Source organism: Hipposideros armiger, unplaced genomic scaffold (genome assembly GCF_001890085.2).
Source record: "Hipposideros armiger isolate ML-2016 unplaced genomic scaffold, ASM189008v1 scaffold_365, whole genome shotgun sequence".
NCBI lineage: Eukaryota > Metazoa > Chordata > Mammalia > Chiroptera > Hipposideridae > Hipposideros > Hipposideros armiger.
In genome coordinates this window covers 1711483-1733132 of record NW_017731715.1, presented here as the reverse complement: position 1 = coordinate 1733132, position 21650 = coordinate 1711483, and the positions used below count along the sequence as shown (strand labels likewise).

Here is a 21650-nt window from a genome sequence, read left to right as displayed (position 1 = left end):
TGAAAATATTGTTGAGTTAATGTTGGTATAAAGAGGGTAACATTAGGATTTTATTGCAGCATAATTTATGTTGCACAAGCATGAGTTTAAGTTTTAGAATTTAGATTTTTTTCAGTTGGAAAGCACCCTTTAATGCTGAAGGGAATGTTTAAGGAATACAGGCTCAGTGACTTTAATGGGCGCTATGTTAATGCTTCAAGAGTACCCATGCACCTGAGAAAAATATGTAAAATAATTGGAAGAGTTCAGGACAAATTGTACTATCCCTCAGTAAATGTGATGGTCTTTCTGGAGATAGCTGTCAGCTCTTGAGTCAGCACTTTCCTGTGTCTTGGTTTTAAAACTGCCCGTTAGGCTTTAAAGTGAATTTTAAAAGTGAAATAAGATACATGAGTTATAAGGACATTTCTCAGTTGAAAAAAAGTTTGTACTTACATGAAATGATAACCATCCCTTCCTTTCTTCTCATAATTTCATGCTGTGATCATTTCAAACCTTGGACACATTGCCGAAGGCTTATCTACTGGTCTCCCAGATTTGAGTCTCTCCTTTCTTGAATCTGTCCTTCTCATTCTTACCCCTCAGGGAGGAACATAATAGCAGTTTTCAAATATATGAAGGGCTATCGGAAAAAGGAATTGACTCATTCTGTGTAACTCTAGAAGCACAAGTAAGACCTGTAGAGATGATGACCACTGGATCTTGTCACTTACCTCTCCCAGTGTTCGTGCTCTGGTCGTATAAGCATAGCCATCGTCCTTCAAATGTGACTTGTGCATTTCTCTTTATGGTGCCTTTCTCTCTGTGCCATTTTTTTTTTCTGTTTAAAGTACTCTCTTCTGTTTAGAACTTACTTATCTTGAAGAACATATTTCAGATTCTTTCCTTTCCAAGAAGCCCTCCTTGACCTCACTATCTCCTAGTTATCTCTTCTTTCTGGTATACTTATCATTCATACCACTTTTTTGACCTTGAGGTTGCAGAACATTCTGCTTTCACCTTTTAAAGCCATACATCTTATTTTCCCATGCTCTTTGCAAACACCTTGATGTTAAAATGGGATCTGTAGCCTCCTTTGTTCCCCCAAAGTATTTAACCCTGGGTCTTAATTGGTTGAAATTATGTAACCTAGGATCTTAATAATTGAATGTAAGGAACAAAGTCTTTTCTCAATTTTAACTTATTAAAAATAATATTTGAATCCCCTTAATATATTTTATGTGGTAGTTCTTCATAAGGTATTAATACAAAAAACAGGACCCAAAAGCTAGACTTGTATTTTTAATGAACTGTTTTAAACTGAGGGTTTAAAATATGTATAGTTTTCTTATTTTAAATATTTATATTTCTTATTCATTGGTGATTTAGCTACCACATTCGTAGCTAGTAAAATTTATTTTTTAAAAAGGGTATCTGAAAAATTACTAAATTTAGTTTGAATTTTTCTAACTACTAAGTCCAGATCTAGAAGGAATGTGTTGGAACTCATGGCTCTAAAGAGCCAGGAAGGGGAAACATAAGCTAGAGGTGGTGAGAAAATGGAAACTTAGATTTGGATGGTGATTATTTTTGCGTATTGGAGATGAAGATTTCTGTCTATTTCCTGAAAATGTATATGAAATTGTTGCTTGCATTTGGATGCGAATCAACATCACACAGTGAAGGTCTGTGAATTCACCCACACTTAGAAACAATCACTTTTTCTATCTGACCTCTTAGTCTGATTTATTTTTTTAGACTCTAAATTTCTATACCTGAGTTTATGAAGTAATAACACTAATGAAGACTCCATTAATACGCCATTTTTAATACACTAGAGACCTCGTAATACAAGTATTTTAATATAACTTCCAAGGGTGTATATGTTCTTCAGTCCTACATCATTTATATGAGCTAAAGCGTATTAGGCCACTGTGAAGAAGTGGTTCAGCTCAAACCAGTCTAGGTTTCTGGGGTCTGGGAAACAAGGCCTTGCTGAATGAAACAAGGCCTTAGAAAATGATTATTTCCTCCATTAAACTAAGTACTGACGATGAGCACTGTGCTAATATCGTGTTAATTACTGCAAGTAATTGAATGGGGAAAGGACTCACAGGACTCCAACAGTTTGTGTTCAGAAATGACGAAACACGGCAACAGTGGGAGAAAGGTAAGCATGGACGGGTGGGTGTGGAGGACTCACACAAGCCTTCTTTATCGTTCCCCCACTGGGTCTCTCAGGACTTGTTCATCTCCAGATTGTAAACCACCACGGATATGTTCATGTAGCACCTTGGTACCAAGAAGCCCAAAGTCTGTGTGCGGTAGGGGTCTCTCATAGTGCTAGTCATGTAGGTACATTCCTACTACGTGACCAGCTCAACCGTTGTAAACCCCAGACTCCAGCAAACCCAATTACAAGTGATAAATCCAGTTATTATTACCGTACAATTCTGATAGGCTGGTATGGCTTGCCTTGAAACAACAATGGATCCGTGTTTGCCAAACATCATTTATCTGGTTAGTACCTTTCACAACTTTGACGAAAGGTCGGTGCTATTTATGCTCTTGGACCACTCTGGAGATAAGCACTTGGTAAATCCAGAATGGCTCTAGATTAACGCATGCTATGTACTCTGTATTGCACAACACATTTACTTTAGATTCCTTTTGACTTTAGATTCATACCATTTATTATGTCTTTACTGTATATTTAAATGTTGCCTGGTAAAAACCTAAAAAGAAGACATAACAGCTATTTAAAAACCTATAATCTTTTTGGTGGTTGATAGAATGTAACTTAGTTTAAAAGTTAGAATGAAGTTTTGTCCTCATTGTCAGATCCTGTATTATGTAAAAAATAATTTCAATAGTTTAGATTTAGTTCATTTGAATTAGCAGGTTTATCTACCTATTCACAATTCACTTTTACATTAGAACATACTAAACGATGCTTTTCTTGGAGATCCTGAAAAGATCCTCGTGTTTGTTGGTCTCTGTTTAGTTATAGAAAAATAATTTTAAACTCAAAATCATAAAGTCATTAGGAAAAAATAATAGAAAGTAGTGCAAAAGATAAAAAAGAAAATCACTGGTTGTATACCTATGGAAAGAAAGTATATGGAAAGAAAGTAGTAATCACTAGATATTCACAGACTAATTCAAAGTTATCCAAAACTACCTTCCATTTATTTTTGGAATTTATTTTAGAATTTAGCCTTCTGTGATGTCAGTTTGCTAGAGATTTCCCAAATCTAGACATCTGGCTCAGTGTCTTATGTTACATCTTTCCAGACAAAAGGAAAAATGTGTTTTGAATTATAGTATAAGTAGCAGATAGGTAAAATCATAGAGACTGATTCTATTACAAACTATAAATAATATTTAATGTATTTGTTGATATTTATCTCTGCTTTTAGTCCCAGGAAATATTGTCTTTCTATGTAACTGCCTTTTTTCACATGAAGCCAGTCTTCATAGATTCAGATTCTGACTTAACCACTTATCAGATATATGAGTTTATGGAAATGTGTCAATCTCCCTGTGCCTCAGTTTCTCCATCTGTAAAATGAACATCATGATAGTACCTACCCCATAGATTTGTGATGAGTATTAAATGAGTGAGTACATGTTTTGCATTTAAATGAATGCCTAGAAAAAGTTAGAATTCAATGAAATATTAGCTATTATTATTTTCTTGTGAAACCCTGAAGTGTTCATGAGATTTCTAGAAAACCCAGCGTCAATTTTATAGCCATTTCTAACAAAGGCACAGGATCTTATGGTATGAATTTGTACAATAACTTTATTCTTGACTTTCTAATCTTTGTGATCTTCAATTTTTGTAATTTTCTCTGTACCATTTTCCTTTCATTTATTAAAAAAAATTCTTGAACTTTTTAAAATAAAAGAATTGAATATACAGTAACAAACAAAGTCTGCAGAGGAAACCATTGTTAAGTCTCTCCTTTAAGTTCTTTTGGATGTACCAATGTAAATCATGGCTTCATTTTTTGATTCTTCAATTTTAGATAAAAATCTAAATTGCTTGTTTAAAACCTTCACTTACCAATTTTTTTCTCAGTTAAAAAAATTTGTAACAGTTTATAACATATTTTTTCCATTATATAACTACTTACCTTGAGTACTTTTTGTATCAATTGTTCAAAAAATTAAGACCAATAACCAGTATTTACAATGTATGGTTTTGAAAACATTATTCACTGTAAAATCAAGTAGAGTGACTGAATTGATAGAAGATGAAATGTAATTTTGTCATTTGATCTTTGTCACTATAAAGGAAGACTTTTCAAGGCATTAAGGTTCTAACGGAACCTGACTTTATTTTTAGCGTTCTTGATTTCCTCTGGGTCATACATAGTTGCAAGGGTACTTGCAGTCTAAAAATGAATTTGAATGCCCTCAAATATGGCTAAGTTTAGTAGGTGAATTTCAAAGTCCTTTGCCTTCAGTATTATGAAGATGTTGCCCATTGTCTTTTACTATCTACAATTGGTAATAAGTTTGATGTTAATCTGCTATGTATTAGGTTGTCAGAAAAGTCATGACGTACTTTTTCCTATGTTTTTCGTTGCAAAAATGCATCATGAATTTTTTGACAGCCAAATAGAAAATTTCCTGAACTCAAGCCCTCAGATTGAGTCCAAAACAGAATTGCACAAAAATAAACAAACAAATAAACAAACACAGATCTAGTTATAGCCTGGTAAACATTTGAAAAAACAATTATGATGGGAAAAAAATCCAGAAAAGAAAAGGAGACTATTGGGTTGTCAGAAAAGTCATGATGCATTTTTGCAATGAAAAACATAGAAAAAAATACGTCATGACTTTTCTGACAACCTAATACATAGCAGATTGACATCAAATTTATTACCAATTGTAGATAGTAAAAGACAATGGGCAACATCTTCATAATACTGAAGACAAAGGACTTTAAAATTCACCTACTAAACTTAGCCATATTTGAGGGCATACAAATTCATTTTTAGACATGCAAGTACCCTTGCAACTATGTATGACCCAGAGGAAATCAAGAAAGCGAAAAATAAAGTCAGGTTCCGTTAGAACCTTCATGCCTTGAAACCTACAGCTAACATCAAATGTGAAGGACCAAATGCTTCCTTCTTAGCATAAGGACACTGCAAGTATGCCCATTTTCACCACTTCTACTCAGCATTGTACCGGAGGTCATAGCCAGTTCAGTGAGGCACGAGTAAGCAATGGAAAGCACATAGGCTGGAAAGGAAGAAGTAAAACTCTGTATTCCCAGACGACATGGCCCTCTGTAGAAAATCCCGAGGAACTCACAAAAGATGCTACTAGAACTAAGTGAGTGAAACAAGGTTACAGGAGATAGGTTTCTGTACAGAAATCAGTTCTATTTCTGCATATTAGCAGCAACACAGAATTGAGAATTTAGATTAAAATAACATTTGTGATAACGTCAAAAACGTGAAATATTTAAGGATAATCTGACATAATATGTTGAAGACCTCAGCAAGCAAAATTCTTCTGAGAGGAAGTAAAGGCAACCTAAGTGCGTGAAGAAATAGACCATGTTTATGGGTCAAAATACTCAATATCGTTACGATTTCAATTCCCCCCAAATCTGCAGATTAAGCACAATCTCAAGGAAAATCTCAGTAGCCTTTTTTTTTTCTTTTTTGTAGAAATTAACATTTTTTAACAAGAACAAAGTTGGGGGACTTTCACTGCCTGAAACCACACTGATCACAGCAGTCTGGTTGAGGCATAAGGATAGAAATACAGATTAATGGATCAGAATGGGGAGTTCCAATATTGACCTGCACATACATAAATGATTGATTTTTGACTAATGCACTAAGGTAATTCATTGGGGGAAATTATAGTTTTTTCAGTAATTGGTGCTGGAATAATTGGATAACCACATTAGAAAAAAAACCTAAACCTGACGTTCATCCTACAGTCTATACTACACAGTCTAAATTAACTCAAGATTGACCTAGGTGCAACAGCTGAAACCATACATTTCTAGAAAACAGGCAAAAAGCTTTATGATCTTGGGTTAATCAGGGATCTTTTAAAACACAAAAGCAAGAAATAGAAGAGAAAGAAATGATAGAATAAACTGCATCAAAATTCACAACATTTGTTTGAAAAATACCCTTAAGAAAATGAAAAAGCAAGCTGAAGACTGAATATTTGCAAAACAATTATCTGCTAAAGGGCTGTTACTTAGAAAATATGAAGAGCTCATATAGTTCCATAAGAAGATATATAACCCTATTAAAAATGTGCGAATCAATTAAAGGGACACTTCACCAAGGAAGAGACACAGTTAAGCACATGAAACGCTGGTGAACATCATTAATCATTGGGGAAATGCAAATTAAATCCACAGCGAGGTCCTACCCCACACTGACTAGAGTGGCTGAAATTTCAAAGACTGATAACACTGTGCATTGATGAGGCCTTGGAGCAACTTTCGCGTTCATTCATCACCAGCGGGAATGCAAAATAGCCCATACAGAGAGCCGGACTACCAGTATCCTCAATACCATATTTGACTCACAAAACTGTTACAGTGAGTAAAAGAAGCCAGACACAAAAGTCTTTGCACTGCATTGAAGCTGCAAAGGTGAAAGAGGGAAGATTTTTTAAGGTGATGAAAATGTTCTATATTGTATTTGGTACACAACTGTATATGTATCTGTCAAAACTTATCATATTGTACAGCTTAATTTTGGTGAATTTTGTTGTATATGAATTTGACCACATAAAACTGATTTCTAAAATGAATGATGACAGTTATGAAAAGCACCGCGCTAGCTAATTATATTGATGGCGATGGTGATTTGGAAAGGAGAACCAAGTCTCTTTAAGAAAGGCAGATGTAGTCAAACTGAATTTCCTCAGCACTATGTAGATTTTATTATACTGTATACTTTTTTTTTAAAGATTTTTATTGGGAAATTGGGGGATGGGAACAGCACTGGGGAATTGGGGGAAGGGGAACAGACAAGTTGCTGTCTTTTTGTTCTTCAGTCTAGTTGTGAAGGATGTTGCTTCACTGGCCCAAGTTGGCACCATCATTGCGCTCTTCCCGGGTGAGGCAGATCAGTCGCCTGCTTCTGGACGGCAGCTCATGGCGGCTGCTGGCCGCTCATGCTGGCTGCTGGCTACACACGGTAGCCCATGGCAACCCACTGCAGCAGGGGCTGCAGCCTATACCTTCGCCGGTGATTCACGGCAACCCAGCTCCAGGTTGAGCTGTTGTTCAGCATCTTAGCTGCAGAGGGCAGTGTCACTGGCCCTCATATGTGGGATCCGAACTGGGGCCCTCTGGCATCCCAAGCCAGCTCCTAACCAGCGTGCCACTCGGCCGGCCCTATACTGTATACTTTTAAAACTACTTTATTATTATTGATACTTTTAGCAGAAAAAAATATATTTGTATGAAATTCTTAATGTCTGAATGCTTGTCCTCAGTCAAACATGGATTTGCAGTATAACTTTTAAGAACTCACGTTGGTTTTGGTCTGCAGCTTTAAGTGGATGCTGACCTGCCTTGTTCATGAACACCCGGTGCCTAGCATAGTTCATATGCCTATTGTTGCATAACGTATTACCCCAAAGTTTAGTGACTTGAAACGACAAACGGTTACTACCTCCCAGTTTCTGTGCTCCACTTTCCAGCTTTGTCATGAGAGCCTCTGCACAGGGCCGCCACACAACATGGAAACCAACTTCCCCAGAGGCAGTGATCCACGAGGGCACCTAGGATGGAATCTGCCATCTTTTCATAACCTAGTGTCTGAAGTGACATCCCATCAGTTCTGTATTCTGTTTGATAAAAGTGGGTCAACAAGTTCCGCCCACACTCAAGGGGAGAGAATAACACAAGACGTGACTATCAGGAGTCAAGAGATCACTTGGGTCCATCTTAGAGGCTGCTTACTATGTAGCAATCAATAACTAGTTGAATGGATGGATGGAAAGATGGACACATAGATGGATAGACAGGCAGACACATTAGTGTCATACCAGAATATAATTTATTTATTTAATGTTGCATACCTTAAGAAGAACCCTGAAAATTTTGAGACTGCTTAGGAAAGACTGACCCGGATGGAGAGAAATCTAAACATGTTTCCTTCTATATATAAAAGTAAAAGAGTCTACAAACTTTTGCCTGAAAAACAGAAAACTAAAAATACATGGTAACAACTGTAAAGCATTTGAAAGAGTGAACTCTGGAAAAAGGATTAGGTGTTCTTTTAAACTCCAGATGGCCGTCACAGTACTGAAGGACAGCAGTTATAGGAAAGTAATGTTATAGAGAGATTGTGCTTCAATATGGGAACTTTCTAATAAATTATGTTGGCTCTTCAGCACCATTGACACTAAAGCTTATGTGCTACTTATGATTAATAACTGTGTATTCATCGTGCTTTTATTCGTAGCATATGTATTTCATGACTTTTTGACACTGAGCCATACACCACTTATGAAGGTCAGAATCTTACAGGAATTGTGGTTACACACAATAGAATATAAATTAATCTAAAAGTCTTAAATATCTCTCTGTTCTTTTGTGAAGAGGTTATAATATTGAAAAGGAAATTTAAATGAATAAGTGAGTTTTTTATAGATATACATGTTTATTTTGGATTCACACCTGGACAGGTAATTTCTTAATATGCAATATTATAAAATGGGTTTTTTGTGTTTTTTTTAATTTTTACTTAAAATCATCAGTGTATCTGAGATTTCCATTTGAAATGCATTAAATCTTGAAATGTTTTCACTTCATTCCCATCATTTTAATAACAGTTTTTGTTGCCATTACAGCACAAGGGGAAACTGAGATTTTCACTTTTTATCAAAGCGATTTCGTGATTGTGCATAATGTTGTCATGTAATGGAGGGCAGTGAAGGGATCACCACGTTCATGGAAATCACCAGCCCTTGTGGATTTTGTTGGCATTTCTCATAAGACTCCCCCCTTGCCCACAGAAAAGAGGAGCGGCCACTATGGATTTGGGACCATGGATGGACCTTTTTACTCTTATATATATGAGAATGGTCAACCATTGCTAGTGATAGAAGACAAAAACCAGTGGAGATTTCAAATAACTAAAGAGGACTGTGGCTTAATGAGACATTTTCTGGTGTCAATAAATACAGATTAACATTTAAAAAATTTCCTTTTAAATGTTCATTTGCATAAATATTTAAACCTGAGGCATCAAAGCTAACTTTTAGATAGAGAAATGTCATTCCTTGAGAGGATGTACCATTTTTAGAAAATACCATTTAAGTTTATACCTATCACATAGTATATAGTCCTGGAAGTAGCATGTGTTAGACAGTGTTTGTGAAAGAATTCAACTACAGTCACGTGTCCTTTCTCAGACCATACCGATGGGGGTATGGTCTGAGAAATGCATTGTTAAGCGATTTCATCCTTGTGCAAACATCGTAGCGCGCACTTACACAAACCCAGATGGTACAGCTGATCACACACCTAGGCTCTGTGGTAAAGTCTATTGCTCCCAGGCTCAAGCCTGTGCAGCATGTTACTGTACTAAGTACTGGAGGCAAGTCTAACACAATGGTATTTGTGTACGCACATATCTAAACACAGACAAGGTACAGTAAAAATACAGTACAAAAGATAAAAAATGGTCCACTTATATGGGGCCCTCACCATGAGTGGAGCTTGCAGGACTGCAAGTTGCTCTGGGTGAGCCAGTGAGTGAGTGTGAAGGCCTCGGGTATGACTGTCCACTGCTGCAGGCTTTATATATACTGAACACCAGCATCACTGAAGAAATGTGAATAATGCATTGCGCTGTAGCATTACAACAGTTACGACATCACTAGGCAATAGAAATTTTTCAGCCCATTGTAATTATGGGACCACCATTGTATATGCAGTCCATCATTGACTGAAACATCATTACATGGCACGTGACTGTACTTTTGTTTTACATTGAAATAGAGTACAGGAAAATGTTCTGATACTTAGTATTGGGTTAGACATAAAAGTCATTTCAAAGAGCTAATACTTACAATTAAATTTAAATATTTCAGGATTAGATACTACAGGCCTAGCTTTTAAAAGCAAACATTTTCCTAGATGAATTTTAAAATTTTCACATTAGATATGTAGTATGTTATATTAATCTAGCTCCCAGTATAGAAAGGTAAAATATGTAAGAGTGTGCAAGTACAAGAAAGAATCAATAGCTTGGTTGTGTAGGACTTTAACTTTTAAATACTATCAGCAAATTTTAGTGAAAGTGGCTGGATATACATTTACCACCACTTGCTCCAGTAGAATTGAGTGAAATATTTTAAAAGCTATTAAGTACAGAATAAGGCCATAAAATGCGATCAAACATAGGAAAAGATACTTTTTACAGAAATGTTTAAAAATACCACGTGATCTTGTCATCCAAGACTCAAGTAGAGTTGGTCTTGTGCAGCTGTTTTGTTGTTTTTAAAAGATACATCATTCAGGTTTTGGTGTGCATGCAACATATATTATTTAAAAAAAATATTTGAATGAAAGAATTGGTTATATAAGAACGAATAACTATATCCTGGTATAGCTTTTCCTGTTTTAGACTAGCATAATTTTTCATTAAGAATTTTTAAATTTTGACGCCAAGTGTCATGATGACTAGTATATCACTTTTATGAGAATAACTCTAGTCTGAAAAACAGGCCCTCATAAATCATTTTTCAACATAACCTCTCACATGATTCACACAGAACATGGAGGGCCTTTATGCCTTCATTTAAGCAAATTGTAAATGCCATTTTATAGTTGTTTATTTTTTGTTTGACAGCTTACCAGAGAATTCAATAAACTAATTAAATGAATTCTATATAGTCTTGTCGTGTAAACGCCAAAGGACAGTAGATGGGCATTGTTTGCCCTGATAATAGATGAAAAAGGAAAAACTGATTTATCTGCCTTTACCATGAGGGGGAGAGGGAGCAGCTCTTTAATTCACAGTAAAATAAGATGATTGTTTTAAGTACTAGAAACAAGCCATGATAAAAACGTAAACCTGAATTGTATGTTTTATTCTTAGTATTGCCATTATATGTCAATCATAACCTTAGAAAATACTTATTTTTTTAATTTAAATATCCATTACAGTTTGGTTTCTCTTACCTCATTCTTTATAGTGAAAAAATAAAAAGGTCACACCATTCCTTGTTGAAACAAAATTTTTAGGAAGTAACAAGAAAAAATTATTTTTTCGTAAAAAAAAAAAATCTGTGTTCAGACACAGGCTGAGTTGACTTACATAAGTGTTATTTCAGTTGGAGATAATGTCAAAAATATAAATCAATTGGGTATAAATATCAGTTGATTTCATCACATATTTAGAGGGACTGCTGTTGTAAATTGTTATATTTTTGAATATTTTAAAATTCAATTTAAAGTGATCAGTGATCCATACTTTTATATTTCAACAGTAACTGAAAATAATGTGTTCAGAATATACTTTAGTGCAAGGATTTTATCTTTTTCCTGTGGTTGACTCACAAAAGCCAACTCTGTTTTTGAAACTAGTGCAATCAAAAGAGAGGTAATTGAGACAGTGTGTACAGACAGAACTTGTAAATGCACTCAACCCTATCTAGATATTAATACATTATCTAGATAAAAACAACAGCTAACGTTGATTAAACACTCTAGGCACCAGGTAATTAGTTAAGCTTTTTAAATGGATTATATAATATTTATTTGTTAAAGTTTTATATTTATTTTACAAATAGGGAAATGAAGCGTTAGAAATATCATATTCAAGATCACAGAGCCAGTGTGTTTCAGTGAACTTGTCCTATTAAAGCCATTTTTTCTTTTTACAGGCCCTTTTAACCCTTACTATTACAGCATATCCATATGGAGAATCCATAATTGAAATAATAACCTTACTTTAAATTTTACATTTTCTATTAAGTTCTATATGTGCTAGATTGTACATATACTGTTATAGGACATATTTATAAAGACAGCTTAAACATGGACCAAACATTTAAGAACATATAGAAAGGTAATTTGAAGTTTATGCATTTTCAAATGGGAGATTTTATCAGCTTTGTCATAATAATGATAATAATAGTGCTTTAAAGTCCTTTCATGTCTATACCACATTTTATTCTTTTACCACTCCTTTAGACACATGGAGTAGATATTAATTTTAATATGAGGAAAATAAGACAGAGAGATTAGCTTAGTTCAGTTCTGGGTGTTTTCCTCCTGGACCATGCTTGTCGGGATGACATTCTATTATTGCAAATATGTACTATAAAATTATACTGGATTACAAGACTTTAAAGGTGTGTGCAGCTAGGTGCTATAATGCTACTCAAAATACCTGCTGAATGAAGAGATGTTTACTTTAACGTAATACTTTTGAAAGAGAGTATATTTCATGAGATGAATTGTCTGTTTTATATGTAATTACTAATCACTTCTGTGTCATCAACTATGAAGGGATTTTGAATATGAACTGATATTGTACAAATAGTGAGTAATGTTAAATTGTAGGGGTAAATTCAGAAAGAAAACCAAGCTGTGATTTGAACAACTATGCCTTCATGATTTAAAATGCTATTTTCTTATGCAATATGGAACAATTCTTATTTCCTCTGAAACTTTGATTGTATGCATTCATTCCTTTTAGTTTTAGCATCCATAAATAACTCTGGTTTGGAATCAGGGATCATGTTTTAAGGATAAGAAGAAAGTTGCACATCACACTGGAGTTTTGATTTATTATATAATTACATAATTTATTATTATATACTATAATTTAGACTAAAAAAGTAATTTTCTGCTTTAAAGTTTCTCACAAGATCTTTCTTAAGATTCCTTCATTCATCTTCAAAATCAGCAGCAATGGTTTCAACTATTTGGCAAGTGGACCAAATCTTTTTCTCTCCCTGAGTTGTGTTCAGAGTAACTTTAAATACTTGCCTTGCAGAGGAAAGAAACTTCTCCATTCTTAGGGGAAGCTGTTAAACTAAAAGATCTGACAATGTAATTCTCAAATGAGTTTAAAGAATTTTGCCTTAAATGAATGTGAATTCTAATTTACCTTTTACTTTGAGCTTGGCTACTGTGTTTGATTAACCTGCATTTTGTACATTACTTGCTTCCTTCTATCCCTTGTCAACTTTGTTGTAGATAAATGATACTCCCTCAAATCCCACCCTATTATGCATTGAAAGAAAGATAAAAGATCAATGTAGGTTTTACTAAATCTACCATTCTGTTGTAGATATGAGTTTCTTAATTACTTTATATTTGTATCTCTAGACCTGATTTCTTACTTTTTGCTTGTTGCCAAAAATATAATAAATTCAAGATAGTCATTTCTCCTGATTAGTTGGGCACGTTAAAGACTTTGTGTCTCTCCCATCATAGAAACTATAATATCTCCAAATGAAATCACCCTGTGGATCTCTAGGCAATTCAGAACTCATATTTTAGAATCATAGGAAACAAAGCAAGGATGTCTACTCTTACACCCTCTTTTTAACATATACTGGAGGTCTTAGTGCAGCAAAGCAGTGCATAATAGGTAGAGAAACAAGCAAATATATACATAGCTAGGAAAGGAAGAAATAAAAATGTCTTCATTGTGGATATGATCTTTTATATAGAAAATTCTAAGGAGTCTATAAAAGAGAACTATGATTAATAAGTGAGTATAACAAGGTCACAGAATACAAGGCCAGTATTTAAAAATCAATGGCATTTTTATATTCTAGCAACAATTGGAAACTGAAATTTAAAGATCAGTACCACTTACAGTATAATAACTCGAGAAAACATGAAATAGAGTTAAGTTTAATGAACTATGGCTATAGTCTTACACTGAACACTGTAGTGCATGACTGAAAGAAAGCAAAGAAAATCTAAATAAATGTAGAGGTGCAGTATGTTCATGGATTAGACCCAATATTGTTAAGATGTCAGTTTTCCACAAATTGATCTATAGACTCAAACAAACCCAGATTAAACATCAATGGGCTTTTTCAAAAAATTGATAAACTGATTGTAAGACTTATTTGAAAACGCAGATAACAGAATAGTCAAAATAGCTTAAAAATATATACAGATTGGAATTTACACCGCCTAGTTTCAAGATTTACTATGTAGTAATTAAGGTAGTGTGGTATTGGCACAAGGATAAATACACCAGTGGAATAGATTGGAAAATCCAGAAATCAGTCCGCAAATACATGGTCAACTGATTTTCAACCAATGTGCCCAAGTAATTCAATGATAGTATTGAATAGTCTTTTTGACAAATAGTGTTGAAACAACCACTTATCCATTTGGAAAATAATTATTCTCCACCCTTACCAGTCATTATGCATGAAAATTAATTTGAAAGATATCATAGACCTATAAAATCAAAACATTAATTCTTTAAGAAGAAAAATAGGAGAAAATCTTAGTAATCTTAAATCAAGCAAAGATTTCTTAAATAGGAAACAAAAGACCCAAATCTTTTAAAAGTGATAAATTGAATTTCCTTGAAAGATAATTAAGAAAATTAAGAGACAAACCACAGATTGAGAGTAGATAATAAATAAACACATACACATGTATTGTGTGTATATCTATGTGTATGTATGTATCTGCAATATATCCAAATGAAGCTATTTATCCAGAATATATAGACCATTACAACTCAGTAATAAGTCAGACAACCCAGTTTTTCTTAAATGGACAAAAGATTTGAAAAGATATTTCACTTAGCATGATATATGATAGGTCAATAAATGCATGAAAAGACCCTTAAAATCATTAGTCATCAAGGCATTGGAAATTAAAACCATTATAAGATACAACCAGATACCTGGTAGAATGGCTAAAGTTTTAAAAGACAATGCTAAGTGACAGGGAGGAGGTAAAGTAACTTCAACTTTCATGCATTGCTAGTAGGACTCTAAAGCAGTACCACCACTTTGAAAAACAATTTTGCGATTTCTTTTAAAAGTTAAATGTATACTTGACATATGACTTCAATTCCACAATTAGTTATTTGACCAACAGAAATGAAAATTTATGTTCTCAAAAAGACTTGCACTCAAATGCTTATAGTAAGTTTGCTCATAATATACAAAATTCAACCCAAATACCTCTCAGTAGAAGAATAAGTAAACCAAATATAGTACATCTGGTACAATGAAATACTATTCAGTGATAAAAAGGAACAAATTACTGATACTTGGAACAACATGGATAAATCTCCAAAACATTATAATGAGCCAAAAAAGCCAGACACTCTATGATTCTATTTATATTAAACTCTCAAAAAGACAAATCTAATATGGGCCCAAGGTGAGGATGATTTACAGGAAAGGGAAATAGTATATTTTGGGTTGATGGAGATGTTCTATATCTTTAATGATGTGGTAATTCCAGGTTTATACATTTGATTTTATACATTTGGTTTATATATTTGATTAAACTTATTGACCTGTACATTTAAAATACATGTACTTCATTGTGTGTGAATTATACCTGAATAAAGATGAAAGTTTTAGGGGGTGACTAGTTAGCACAGTTGGTTAGAGCATGGTGCTGTTAACACCAAAGTTGCTGTTTACGTCCCCACATGGGCTACTGTGAGCTGCGCCCTCCCTAAAAGAGTCAACTATGCCACTGTACTATGAAAGCAATGTGTAACCAATGACCATGGCAGTTCCCCAATAACAATAAAAGATGCAAGTTTTAGTATTTACAAATTCTATTTTTAGTTGATTCCCAAAGGAATATAACTCAAATGTTAAATGAACACCCACACGTAACATCAAAGTTAGATCCTGTTTGAAGCTGCATAAAAATATTTATAAAAAGACAATTACTGGGCCGGCCGAGTGGCGCTATGGTTAAGAACTCGCCTGGGATGCCAGAGGGCCCCGGTTCGGATCCCACATATGAGGGCCAGTGACACTGCCCTCTACAGCTAAGATGCTGAACAACAGCTCAACCTGGAGCTGGGCTGCCGTGAGTCGCCAGTGACCGTGTAGGCTGCAGCCCCTTTGGCAGTGGGTTGCCATGGGCTACTGTGTGTAGCCAGCGGCCAGCAGCCAGCGTGAGCGGCCAGCAGCCGCAGTGAGCGGCCGTCCAGAAGCCAGCGACTGATCTGCCTCACCCGGGAAGAGCGCAATGACGGTGCCAACTTGGGCCAGTGAAGCAACATCCTCCACAACTAGATTGAAGAAAAAAAATGACAGCAACTTGTCTGTTCCCCTCCCCCCAGTTCCCCAGCACTGTTCCCATCCCCCCAATTCCCCAAAAAAAATCTTTAAAAAAAAAAAAAAGACAATTACTAACATCTAAGTACAAAAGTTTGGACCTTTAGGGTATTTGTACAGAGAATGCTTAAGTATTTCATTAAAAATTATGATTGAATACAGCAATATATTATAATCATAGGAAAGCATCAATTAAGTATAAAAACAACTAAGTTACATCCAAAATCATGATGTTAAATGATGCATAGAAATTATATCATGGAGATATACTGTTTGTATTTTTAGAAAAATAGGATCATACAGTAGTGTGAAAAGATGTTAAGTGAATGTTCATATGTTAAGCAAAACACAGTATTAATGAGGATGAATCATAGGTGACTGTAGCTTGCAATAAATGACTTCCATTTTTTTCTTCATACCTTTTTTCTTATAGAAATTAATATCAACAGATGTTTCCCATAGTTCCTTTATCACTTGATGCCACATCCCTCCTCATACCATCTCTTTCTCCAAATAAGTGAATTAATCCATTTTTCCTTTTTTTAATTTTTAAGTTTTAAACTGAAACTAGTACATTTGTTTCCCCCTTTTCTCTTACATCCAAAGTTACAATAACTTAGCAAAAAATTATTGCCTCTCTCTCTCTCTCTCTCTCTCTCTCTCTCTCTCTATATATATATATATATATACACACATATATACACACACACACACACACACACACACACATATTTACCCATATATATCATACCTCAAAAAGTTTGAAGCAGTTTTTGCGTTACAAAGAGGACATTATGGAAATGATTCTTAAGTTCAATGGTACAGGAAATTATGCATTTGCTTCCATATGTAGGACATCAAAAATGTGTCAAGTACTGTAGAATGTGTTACATCTGTTTTGTCTTCTCCCAAGGTAATAATTTTTTAATGATCCTTTGCTTTTTTCCTTTCTTTTCCTTTGGGCTGTGTCTGCAAAAATTACTCTAATAGCTCAGCTAACCTCTTCTGCCTCCCAGGCCTGCCATTTAAAGTATATAGGTGATATTGGTTTGTTTTTTAGGGTTTTTTTTGAGACTTGATGGATCCTGATGAGATATTATCATGCTTGGTTACTTTCCTTAGCACTCCTTTTCACTGAAGAGTCTAACTGTTTTCATTTTCTTTACCCTTCCTATAGATTTGTTATTGGACGAGAAAAGCCAGGACAAGTGAGTGAGGTTGCACAGTTGATAAGCCAGACGCTGGAGCAGGAAAGGCGCCAGAGAGAGCTGCTCGAGCAGCACTACGCCCAGTATGACGCCGACGATGATGAGGTACACAGCCCTTGCAAACCTTTTTCTTCCTGCTTTCCTTCTCACTGCATTCCTACTGTATAAAACTCTCTTTACTATGTAACAGTGACAGCTTCTTTGCAGTTTCTCAAGGAGAATGGGTCTCTCCATTCAACCTCATGGAAAAAGAAATATCACTTGCATTTGTTATTCATTTGTGAGTCAAGTAATAGTATCTTGCTTACCGTATGAAAACTTCGGGAATCAAATAAGTCATCTTTTACCACTTTTTAAAAAGAAATTCATTGAAACAAAAAAGGGGTTAAAAACCACCAAAATGTGAATAGCAGCTGTCTTTATTGTTGGAATTAGGTGATTTTCTCTCTCTGCTTTACGTTTCTTTTCATTTTTCCCAAATTTTCTACAGTAAGTGTATGATGCTTTTTCCAAAAAAACGCAGTAAAGATTTTGGGTGGAAAAAACACATATACATAAACATACACAGAAAAGCACTAAACATCACTAAGTGTTTTCAGGGTTTTCTTTTATCCAGGAAGAGAAAGTTCTTTGGATCTGCTCTCTGTGATTTGTGCTAACATAAGGCAGGACAAAGCTTTCCACCAGCACGTATTCCATAGGGTAGATACATATTGGAATAATTTTGCATCCTGTTCTCTGTAGAAGATCAAGTAAATGAATAGAAGCTAACCCCCAAGTGAAAACGGCTGCCCGGAACCCTTGTGTGTTGTAATATAATACAGATGCTGGTCTATTTCTAGTGTAAATGCCAAACATACATCGATGGAATGGGACAATATGCTTTATTTTAAACGTGCACGTGTTTCATTTTGGCACGTCAAAAAATCCATCAGCAGTTTAGCTTCAGTGGTTCATACTCCATAACCATAGTATATTTTCAGGTAAAATAAATATTCTTTATACAGCTGATAGGACAGTGCCACTCCCCGTGTTCATTCTCTGCTCATCTGTATATATCCTTTGTCCAGAACTTTTTTGGTTTCTAGCCAAGATGTCGTGAAGATTAATAAACAGACATTCAAATATTTTTCATGTATTTTTAGCCTGGAATGTTTAATCCAAATGTGTATTAATTTTCATGTGTTTGTAATATAATGAGGATGTATTCCCCATTCATTACAGTAGGAAATTTAAAACAGTGTGTCAGTTAACTTTTGATCAAAGAGTAAACATTAGAAAGTTTTCACATGAATGAATTAGTTTCTTAGAATTCTATTTAGCTGATGTAGTTTTTCACTTGCCAAGTTCATTTGAAACGGCGAGAATTTTTCTTTATACCGAAATATTATATATGAAAATGGTATCTTGGATTTAGAAACTACAAAAGTGATTTCCTCAAATACTTGACCTTCTTTCATCTTACCTAGTTTTCAGTTCTCTGTGCTGGTATTTTGTGTTTTCTCCCAGGCGCTGATTTGCTCTGGCTGCAAGCCTATTTTAGGATGGTGGAATCATTCTCTGTAGGTTTGGTTTTTACCTGCTCACTATGCTGGAAAGAATGTGGATCTGAGGTTCAGGGGAGCATGGGTGACATCAAGTGGTGGGAGGCGAGGAGGCCAAGCTTTCCAGCCACTGGGGACCTCACTGTCTCTGGCTTTAAAAGCTCGGAGATTGGGCTCAATCTCTAAATTCCTTCCAACATTTATACTTAGGAGAACTTCATATGGAATTTTTTTTTTTTGCCTGTTTTTGTAAGGAAGGCAGAGTTGTTTATCACCTGAGAGTATATTTTCAGGCTGAAGACGGGTAAATAAACACCCAGTGAGAAGCACCTTGCAAGTTATCTTTCCCACATGATTTTATGTAATCTTTACAACAAACAGAAAAGACTTTTTCCCCCTAGAAATGCAGCAACTGACGCTTTTTCTAGTGGTCCAGCTAGCAGCTGGCAAACTTAGAAGGGGGATAATAGGGTGCTCCTGCTTTCAGAGCCTGGACGCTGCCACACACTGCCGTTTTTGAATGCAGTGGACGAATGGCTCTTTTGTCTGTGTTCAGGCCACACAGAAAAACTCGATAACAAGTGAAGTCAGAAAGAGGATTCCTGTTTTGGGTGATGGAGTTTATTGTAATACTTAGGTTCTGTGATTCCTTGTTCTGTATTTCTAATAAATAGTAGGGGAATCGAATACTTGGAGAATTTTTTTTCATGTAGGCATATACTTAATCCATAAAAGTATCCAATGAAGGTAGGGCTTAAAGGGGAGAATAATTGAGAATACAAATATTTTACAAAAAGACAGGCTTTAGCTTTCGGTTAAACTTTTTCTTCTGTCTGTAAGTTGTAGAAATAGAAATCAGGGGCTTGCTACTGTGCTACCCCAAGTAACCTTCACTTTATTGAAATGGTCAATGAGCTTTTTCCTGTCTCTCTCATGTTCCTCTCTGACTCATGTCTCCCTTTCTTGTGTGCTGCATACATACCGCCTCACCAAAATATGCCCAGCTGAAGCCAACCGTTAATTTTCTGTGAATAGGAGAGATGAAAGCTGTAAAAATGATGAAAACTCACTCTTTTACAAACACTTCAATTTATCTACTTGACTTAAATTCATTTGTTTACTAATGTTACCAAATATTTTTACATTGATTTGAGTTATATCACTATTTTTTTTTATTTACTGGCCCTCCCCTATTAATATAAAGTCAAATGTACAAGAGACATCATGGAAATAAGAAGAACCAATTATCCAATGGGTAAATAAATAGCCCTTGAATAATTTGGTTAATTTTTTATGTACTTGAGCAGTTTATTGATTTACATATCTTTTTTTTTAAGATTTTATTGGGAAATTGGGGGAGGGAACATAGTTGGGGAATCAGGGAAGGGGAACAGACAAGTTGCTGTCTTTTTCTTCAGTCTAGTTGTGGAGGACGTTGCTTTACTGGCCCTTGTTGGTATTATCATTTTACTCTTCCCAGGTGAGGCAGTCACTCGCCAGCCATTGGATGGCCACTCACGGTGGCTTACGGCAACCCACCGCAGCCCCACCACAGCCCCACTGCAGCCTAAGCCGTCACCGGCGACTCACTGCAGCCCAGTTCCAGGTCGAGCTGTTGTTCACCATCTTAGCTGTAGAGGGCGCAGCATCACTGGCCCTCATGTGGGATCCGAACTGGGGCCCTGCTGCACAGAGCTGGCATTCCAAGCCAACTCAATCAAGGAGCCACTCAGCTGGCCCCTTGATTTACATATCTTTATTAATCCTGAATTGTGTATTCAGTCACGTGGTTTCTCACTTTTCTTATCATTTATAGAACCATCTTTTGATTTCGAAGTTAGAATTATTTTTATTTGATAGTATCCCCTGTGACATTCCTCTGGCTAGCCAGGAAAACCTCTAATTAAATACAGAACAACCAAGATCATCCAAGTAATTTCCAGAGCCAGCACTCAGATGTGCAGTGTCTTCTGAAGGATAGATAGCTTCTGGTTTTGGTCAAATCATCCATGGTGGATTCTAACTTGGAACTTGTCACATTGACAGAGGAGAGTTGCTTGCCTGACTTGCCTACAGGGAAAACATTGCAATGTGAGAAATAGATCCTGAAACTGTAAAAGTACAGTGGTCTTCTATAAGAATCATTCATATTTAGGATTAAGAATACTCTATCATGTATTGTGTGTGCTTAGATACATGTTTTAATGCTTTAGGAAATTATAAGTCAGACTCCAAAAGAATTTAAAATATATAGATAATCTCCAAACTCTACTTAAATTTCTGCATTTTTCTGGGCTTTTTTTCCTCCAAGTATTTAAACTGGAAAAGTTTCAAATAAGGAAACAACCAATTCAATTTTAATTTGTATTCTTGTTTCTTTTCACTCTGTTAAACATTCTGATTAAAGAAACAAAAAAGCTAAAATGCCTCTGCCTAAAGGCTGAAGAAGAGGAAAGATCCTATAAAGAAGAGGAAGATATAAATCTGAACAATTGAAAAATTTTACATGTAGATTTGTGATTAGTGATTGAATATCTGGATTTAATAGAATTATTGTCCGTCTCCCTCCCTCCCTCCCTCCCTCCCTCTCTTCTTTCCTTCCTTCCTTCTT

The 21650-nt window shown here is 35.3% G+C and overlaps 1 protein-coding gene across 1 annotated transcript in view; it reads left to right on the top strand.

Annotated features, from left to right (window-relative positions):
- The window catches only part of LOC109393134 (neurabin-1-like), a 134143-nt gene that overhangs the window by 22915 nt on the left and 89578 nt on the right, over positions 1-21650 (top strand). The window contains exon 5 of the mRNA XM_019662074.1: positions 17465-17600. Within this exon, the coding sequence (XP_019517619.1) occupies positions 17465-17600 (136 nt within the window). The remainder of the gene's footprint in view (positions 1-17464; positions 17601-21650) is intronic.